At 45.3% G+C, this 8860-nt stretch overlaps 1 protein-coding gene across 1 annotated transcript; it reads right to left on the bottom strand.

The window, feature by feature from the left end:
• Window positions 1–944: 944 nt before the first annotated feature.
• Window positions 945–6560, bottom strand: LOC115088514. The gene is made up of 2 exons (XM_029596775.1): window positions 5867–6560; window positions 945–2308 (listed from the first exon to the last, which is right to left on the bottom strand). The coding sequence occupies exons 1-2, from the start codon at window positions 6558–6560 to the stop codon at window positions 2241–2243; spliced, it is 762 nt and encodes a 253-aa protein (XP_029452635.1). The 3' UTR covers window positions 945–2240.
• Between the last annotated feature and the right edge of the window lie 2300 nt (window positions 6561–8860).

The following is an 8860-nucleotide window of genomic DNA, read 5'->3' as shown; positions in this document are numbered from 1 at the left end:
CTTCGCCACCACGAGGATGAGCTCCTGTGGCGGCCTTGCTTCATTGGGATTGAGCTTCTTCACTGCTATGGGGATGAACTCCCATGGCAGCCTTGCTTCATCGGGGTTCGACACTGCCATTCATCCCACCCCACCCCCAGGCTTTGCGATGCCCCTTCTTCCTGCCTCACCAGCCAATTAGAGGCTTCCTCCCTTCTTTCTACTCCCACTGGCAGATAGAAGGGAGGAGGCTTCCGATTGGCCTGCGCGAGGGCAGGAAAAATGATGGAGGCTTCCCATTTGGCAGTGGGGGCAGGAAGAAAGGAGGCTTCCCATTGGCCCGCGGGGACTGGAAAAAGGGAGAAGGGAAGTGCAACCAGGACAGCCACGACACATCTGCCGGTGCTGTCATGACACACCAGTTGAGAATCGCTGCTCTAGTTGGTCACTTATTGAAACAAAAAGTGTAGCTGTAGAACTGAATCAATGAAATGTGAGCTAGTATACATCAACAAGTAGCCAAGACTATTAAGCAGGGTTTCTTTCTCTCTCCTTTGTCAGAACACCTAAAGTGAAAAGCACAGTTACATTTACTTAAATAAAACATTTCTATGTGCAGCTCTGAGAGCAGACAGTCAAAATGAGATAAGCGCCAACGATGGGAAGGCCACGGCATAAACAGAGGTAGGGAAGGGAAGCCTGCTTCACTTTTTTGCAGTAAAGTATTTTATAAAAACTCTTTAGCTAGGTCCTCATCACTGGAGACAAGAAGAATGCTGCCTTTCATGTGGCCGTTTGCTCAGATGCCCTGACCACCTGGGAGCGAGCAGCTGAGCAAGACTGGGAATCCTAAGAGGAGACCAGGCCAGGCCCCAATAAGCCTGACTCTCCCTAGCAGCTCCAGCCCCCAGCACTCCTGCACATCCAAAAAACTAGCCAGGAGAGTAGGAAGAGCCCAGCTGTGACTTCCCAGCCCAAGCAATATACCAGGAGCCCCAGTAGGGGCAGGAAAGCAAGAACTCGCCCCCACTGCATGGTTCTAGTTCATCTCTTGATCAACACCATCATTGCCAGGTGTCAGCTAAATGTATAGTCCAAAGTCACTTCAAAATTAGCCAACTTTATAAAAAGGAAAACATATTTTTCTAAAAAACAGTATATTGCTTCACATTTGTCAATGAATGCTATGGGCACTAGTCCTTACTCTGACAAACAGATAAAAATTGGCAGCTCAAGACAACTTTTTTGATTACAAACTTGCAAAATAACTTGAAGCTGCATGTTTGAAGTGCCTAAAAGTCAGAATTTGCTTGAAACTAAGGTGGAGGTTGTGACATCACAGCCGAAAAAAGGTACAGAAGGGTATAAGGTAGAGTTTGCATCTTTATGCTGTGATATCCTGGGCTGCATTAGGAGTGATGATGCCTCAGAAACAAAACGGGTAAATCAAGGGCCCAGCTAGCTGCAGGTTAATGGCCTAGCTAAAGCCTCCAAGGGTTGCAGGACTCATTTTCATTCCAGATAAAGCCAGCAGAAGTTCAGACACAATGGACCCAGTAGAGGTTCAAGGAAAAGAAGTACTGTTTAAAGGTTTAACAATGACAGCAGAAAAAGACCAGAATGGTCCCTCCAGTCTGCCCAGGAAGATGTTTAGGGTTGTAACTGCTACTCCATGCAGGTTACCTCCATGCAGAAATGTTACTCCAAAGGTTACCACAGATTACCCCAGTTCTTCATTTCCATCCTCTTACCTCTAGGGATTCCTCTGAGTTTGTCCCACTCCTTCTGAACTGTTACCATTCTTGTTATCTCCACCTGTTTTGGGAGGGCATCCAAGCATCCACAAACCCGGGATTTGAGGAGGGGAAAGGTTGTTAATCAGAATTCACAAAACTTCTCAAACCACCACAGAGATAAATGTAATTTTTTTTTCTAATTGACAGACGATTTCAGCGTTATGGTTACTTTCTGTATCCTTTGCATTTTTACTCAAGTCATGTGAGGTTTGCTTCTTTGCCTTTTCTTGAAGACTTGGAAAGTAGACATTGGAATGAAGTAGATTCACACTACACAGAGGAGACTCAGACTACAAACACACAAATGGGAACTGTTTAACTCTACTGTCTGTGCTCAAATGGCAGGGGTAACAGCCTCCAAATCAGCTCTTTTTCTCAAATTCACATATTCACTGTAGAGAAGATGGATTTCTGTTCAGATACCCCAGACTTCTGCAGCGTGTCCAGCAATTGCTCTTTTCATGCTTACTTCCAATGTAAGTTCTGGTCATTGCACACAATTTGGGCTCCACAAAGCACTTCAGAATATAGATCTAAAAATGAAACAGGGCAGGGTTGGAATACTCCAGTAATAAAAAAAATAAATAAAATAAGCCTAATGGTTAGTGCTCTGAACTATAAATAAGAAACTCAAAATAGTTTCCGGTATTAAGCTCCTTGGGTGCACTCACAGCCCTTGTGCAAAGGAAAGCCAGCTATTTCTGTAACGATAATGCTTGTTGGTCATACACAGGGCCGGTGCAAGGGGATTCAGCACCCTAGGCACCTTCAGCCTTGCACCGCCCCCCGGTCGTGTTGCCACCAGCCCGCCCCGGGTCGCAGCCCCAACTCTAGGGGCAGGGACCACATCCCGCCACTCCCCACCCAAAAAAAAACCTCACAAAACACCTGGTCCAGCGGGGAGCCCGGGAGCAATCTGCCATTCCCGGGTCGTCGGCTGCCACTAACCAAAATGGCGCCGGTGGCCTTCAGCCCCTACCATGTGCGAGGGGCTACTGGTGCCATTGGTTGGCCCCATCACATGGTAGGGGCTGAAGGCCACCGGTGCCATTTTGGTTAGTGGCAGCCGACGACCCGGGAGCGGCAGATTGCTCCCGGGCCCTCCGCTGGACCACCAGGGGGGCGTCGGGAGGATGGCACGATGGGGGGGGGGGGGGAGGGGAGAGCAGGGTGAGGCAGGACCTGAGCAGAATTTTGAAGGGGCATTTTTGCCCTTTCAAAATTCTGCTGCCTGAAGTGGCCGCGAGCTGCGGCGGCGCCCCCCTAAGTCTCAGCACCCTAGGCTCAGGCCTAGGTCGCCTAGTAGTTCCTCTGGCCTTGGTCATACATGGAGCTAACTAATGTACTGTAGCTTGATGGGAAGCAGCAGTTTGTTCTTCAGCCTAGAAGAAGTTGCAATAATATTCAACCTGCACGTGAAAACTGAGTATTGAAGAAACTAGAAAAATTGTCAGAAGCCATGCATTATAGCCTCCTGAAGCTCCCCACAAAGAAAGTCTGACCTGCTTTTCAAGTTAATCAGTTCTCAGTGCAAGAAACCCACTATTTTGCCAGAGGACAATTTCAAACTTTTCCTGCGAGTAAACAGCAGGTAAAAAGCTGTTTACCCTCAGGAAAAGCCCCAATAATAATAGCCCTCCCCCCTCACTGTGGATAAAATTATCTGCACTAGTGGATACTTTTATCCAACTCAGGAAGGGGTTGGGGTAAGGTAGGGGGCCAATGTGCTTAGAGTGCAGCCCCATTATCCGATGGCCTGCATTTTCAAAGCATTGGAAATGCTTTGAAAATGCATTTCCAATGCATTTTCCCTGTAATTTTTCCCTTTGAAAATGTGTTTTTGAGCCTGCAAGCACTGCCGGCTGTTTAAAAATTGCCCCATAAAATCTTTTCATTCAAAATGAGGGTTAATTGTTAATATTGGAAGTTGTGGGGCAAAGTGTCTCCAATGCCATGTGCTTAAAATGTACAGAAAAAAGGTAAGAGACAACATAGAGACTGGAGAGAATTATCAAAGGCCCCAGTAGTTACAGTACAGAGTATGAGACAATCTGTTACTTGTGCAACCAAAGGAAAACTGCATCCAGTGTGTACTGTCAAGCACATCAATACATCACGTTCACATGGTGCACTCGTGAGTGGGCTGCACTGCCTCAATGATTGTATATCTTGTTAACTGTTAAATCCTTCCAGAAACTCTAATTCTGGAACCTCTTTAGCACAGTTATGCTCTGAGTATGGCTGCTACCTACTACTCTGGAAAATTGCAGGGGAACTGTTTATAGAAATTTAAATTTTTCAGAGAAATACTTCAAGCATGCAAACCCAGGCAAAAATGCATTTCAGCTGCTTCCCAGGAAGAGACTCTAGTTGTAGGCATCCAGGTGTGGATCTCTGCAGGTCGGATGCACGCTCAATAAGATGTGTGCGCAGCTGTGCGCACAAGTGATTTGTGCATCCGGCTCGGCGGTCAGGGTAGCGGTCAAGGGAAAATGGCATCGGTGACCACCTCGGCGAGTCTCCACGTGGGAGGACCCTCCTATCGGACCGGGGTCTAGCCCGGACAGGGCTGATCAACCCGGTAGCATTGACGCCGGCTGGCGATCTGTGTGGCTATTCGAGCCTCGGAGACCGGAGCCTTTTAGGAAGTTTTCTACCTTACCTTGTCTCAGCGTTTCCCGGTCTCATTCCGGGTGGTCTCCAGCTGCGGAGGGAAGAGGGAAAGGTACCTTCACCGCCGCGCTCGAAGTTGCACCCATTGCCAGGGGCTAAGTCCCCGCCAGGAACCGGCTGCCGGACCAAGGCCTTCCTCTGCGGGATCGCGGAAATCACCTCAGGAATTCTCAACTGGGGGAGAGACCCGTAGGTATCACCACAGGAGAGCGGGGCTCATCTGTAGAAGTAAGATTTCCTCTTTGTTTTGGATTTCTTTGGTTAGAATACTCTAACACTGTGCAAGTGAGTATAGAGCCCCGAACTGCTATGGTGTCGGAGAAATACTGAAGAGCAGAGCTTCCTGCAGGGGTATATGTACTAGGGCTGACTCAGATTGAAATGTGACTCCGTCTCCAACTGCTATCAGGAGCACACTATACTATACCCATTGGTCCTGAGTCCATCTGCTACAAGCTAGGAAAAAGGCAGTTTGCTCATAATTGATTGGAAATGTTGGAAAATTCTGTGGAATCAAAAAACTTGCACTGTTTGAATTTTCCAATTACAAGATTGTTGTCACCTTTTGAAATACTTAAGAAATATCTTATTCAGGCTTTGTCTATATCAGAAAACAAAATGCACATTGTTTCTATAATTGACTGTCTACAGCCTCTGGACAAAAAGTAGCGAGTATAAAGGATAGACCACCAGACGCCTCTTTGCCGATGGAGTTCTGGCCTGTTGACTTTTCTTGAGCCTGCAGTAGATCATTGAATCCACACCTGAACTTTGTTTCCTTTAGCCTTGAAAAGGATAGGGATCTTGTTTCCAAAAGTATTTTAAGAATAAAGATTTTTCCATAAAAACATGGACATAAAAGTACAGGTGTTCCCAGATGTTTCTCATCTGACTCAAATCTAGGAGAAAATTTATTTTATTGAAGCAAAAGGTGCTGGCTATAGGAGACACTTTTTTTTCTAAAATTTCCATGCAAGTAGTTGATTTCTTCTCAATTTTATGATCCACTACATTTGGAAACCTTTATTTCTAATATGAGCTGGGAACTTGATAAGAGGTTGAAGCTATGAACATTGGGAGTGTTGGTTTAAAGTAAGATTTAACTCTGTTTCATTTTCTTTTCATTGTACTTAAATGTACCCCCCGCCCCTCCCTTAAATGTGGATAATTTCGACGATTTTGTTTGCTGGTGATGTATTGCTAGAAACATACCATTACTTTTCCTTTTGTTCTATATTCTTGTGACTAGTTATTCAGAGCATATTATTCTACATTATAAAAATAAAGCGTTTTTACGATCTTTCATATAAATTGCGATGGAGGAGGAAAGACAGAATCAGGAAGAAGGGTCAGGGATGAGGAAAGAATAAACAGTGAGGTGCCGCGATTGAGGTGAACGATTGATAATACTCTCTCACCTCCACTTCCTTCCTGTCTCCCACTTCTCATCTCCTCCTCCTTTCTTTCTTTCTTCCAAACCAACCCCCCTCCCCTTGACTGCCACCTTTTCCCAACTTTAGCTGAGATTTCTTCCTCTCGGCTCTTTCCCCGCAGCCCAGCGAGAACGGGCGTTATGGGTCCCTCCCCCTCCCGCTTCCTTTCTACTCGAAAAGCCCTGGGGCCAGGAGGAAGAGTGGTGCTCGCTAACCCCGGCCGCCCGAGCTGGGAGAGGGGAAACGGGGGCCACGGCGTTGGGGCGATCTCTTCAGCAGCGGTAAATAGGGGCTGCAGCAGCTCCGTGACCGTCTCCTCGCTCCCACCAGCGCAGCTCGTCCAATGGCGCTGGTAGGCGGTGCTACCTCTATGACCCTTACACCGCGTCGCAGCGACTGCGGCCGCCTTCCGACAGTCAGCGCTGGAGCCGGCAGCAGGTGAGAGGGGATTGTTTGGTTGGCAGGGGTGTGAGCGGGAGCGAGCGTGTGTCGTGTGATGGGGATAGTGGGTGGGACTAGGAGCATCATAGCTGGGCCAGGGAACTGAATTTAGGATGGGGGTAGAGGGAGAATTGAATTTGGGCTTGAGGTTAGAAGACAGATTGAGTTTGCAATCTGACTTGGGATCGGGGCTTGAAGGGATTTGTGACAGCAGGCTGGGTGGAGGGGGAATGTTCATTGCAGTTCTAAGGGGTTGAAAACTTGGGGGGGGGTCATAGATATTGACTTTCCCCGAGGTTACTTGCTGAAATGCCAGCCTTCCAGGGATGGTATGCTAGCAGATAACTGCAGCCCAGTACTTGCAGTTAAATTTTGCAAGCTAAGAGGGTGCTTGAAATGTAACTTCTAATAGTATGGGTTTTGTAAATAGCATGGTAGTCAATAATGAGATTAACTAGCTATTTGTTTAGCATATGTATTTGGGCTGAGTTTTCACACACCCACATACCCACTTTTAAATAGTCCTAGTTTTGGGGTAATGTCTCCAGATGGTTCTTTCATGACGAGAATGAACCTCTCATAAGCCAAGGTATATTGGATATGATGGCAATCTCTCATTTATGGCTAGTGCTTCTGCTATATTAGGCCCTTGGTACACTGGGGCTTTTTACTAACTTCTGGTAATGCATGTTAAATGCTAAATTCAGCACATTTAAAAATGTTATTGGTAATGCAACTTTAAATTGGACCCAATGTGTGCAAAATATTAAAGAGCTCTCTCATACACAAACACTTGTAAAGCAGCTTATTAATATGCAAATTGTTTAATGTGACTCAGGTTAAATACTGTGATTGGCATTAAGCCATGGGTTGACTGCACCTCAAGAGGTGTAGATAAAACCACAACCAAGAATATTGGCAGGCCAATGCGCCTTTCCCTCAGTGAAGGCTAAAGAGACTTAAAGCCTCCTGTTGACCCATAAAAACCTATAAAATGCCATGCTGGGTCAGACCAAGGTCCATTGAGCCCAGTATCCTGTCTCTGACAATGACCAGTCTGGATGGCAAGTACCCATCAAATTCCCAATAGCGGATCTATTTCTTGTATCTCACGTCCAGGGATAAGTGCTGGTTTTCCCAGTCTACCTGGGTACTTATTTATGGATTTTTCCTTCAGAAAATTGTCTAGTCCTCTTTTGAACTCCACTATGTTGATTGCCTTGACCATATCTTCTGGCAATAAATATCATAACTTTTATAGTGCACTGAGTGAAAAAAAACTTCCTATAATTTGTTTTAAATGTGCCGGTTGATAACATTAGGCTTACAATGTACTCCATGAAGTTATTTGAAAGGGTAAATTACTGTTGCTAGGTACCTGTTTCATCTCATTCATTCTATTATAAATTTCAATCATATCCCTTAAGAACATAAGAACATGCCATACTGGGTCAGACCAAGGGTCCATCAAGCCCAGCATCCTGTTTCCAACAGTGGCCAATCCAGGCCATCAGAACCTGGCAAGTACCCCAAAACTAAGTCTATTTCATGTTACTGTTGCTAGTAATAGCAGTGGCTATTTTCTAAGTCAACTTAATTAATACCAGGCAATGGACTTCTCCTCCAAGAACTTATCCAATCCTTTTTTAAACACAGGTATACTAACTGCACTAACCACATCCTCTGGCAACAAATTCCAGAGTTTAATTGTGCGTTGAGTAAAAAAGAACTTTCTCAGATTAGTTTTAAATGTGCCACATGCTAACTTCATGGAGTGCCCCCTAGTCTTTCTATTATCCGAAAGAGTAAATAACCGATTCAATCTACCTGTTCTAGACCTCATAATTTTAAACACCTCTATCATATCCCCCCTCAGCCGTCTCTTCTCCAAGCTGAAAAGTCCTAACCTCTTTAGTCTTTCCTCATAGGGGAGCTGTTCCATTCCCCTTATCATTTTGGTAGCCCTTCTCTGTACCTTCTCCATCGCAATTATATCCTTTTTGAGATGTGGCAACCGGAATTGTACACAGTATTCAAGGTGCGGTGTCACCATGGAGCGATATAGAGCATTATGACATTTTCCGTTCTATTAACCATTCCCTTCCTAATAATTCCTAACATTCTATTTGCTTTTTTGACTGCTGCAGTACACTGAGCTGACGATTTTAAAGTATTATCCACTATGATGCCTAGATCTTTTTCCTGGGTGGTAGGTCCTAATATGGAACCTAACATTGTGTAACTACAGCAACGGTTATTTTTCCCTATATGCAACACCTTGCACTTGTCCACATTAAATTTCATCTGCCATTTGGATGCCCAATCTTCAAGTCTTGCAAGGTCCTCCTGCAATGTATCACAGTCTGCTTGTGATTTAACTACTCTGAATAATTTTGTATCATCTGCAAATTTGATAACCTCACTCGTCGTATTCCTTTCCAGATCATTTATATATATATATTGAAAAGCACCAGTCCAAGTACAGATCCCTGAGGCACTCCACTGTTTACCCTTTTCCACTGAGAAAATTGACCATTT

The sequence above is a fragment of the Rhinatrema bivittatum genome, chromosome 3 (assembly GCF_901001135.1).
Source record: "Rhinatrema bivittatum chromosome 3, aRhiBiv1.1, whole genome shotgun sequence".
Lineage (NCBI taxonomy): Eukaryota > Metazoa > Chordata > Amphibia > Gymnophiona > Rhinatrematidae > Rhinatrema > Rhinatrema bivittatum.
Note: the sequence above shows the minus strand (reverse complement) of the source record. Positions and strands in the feature narration are given on the sequence as shown.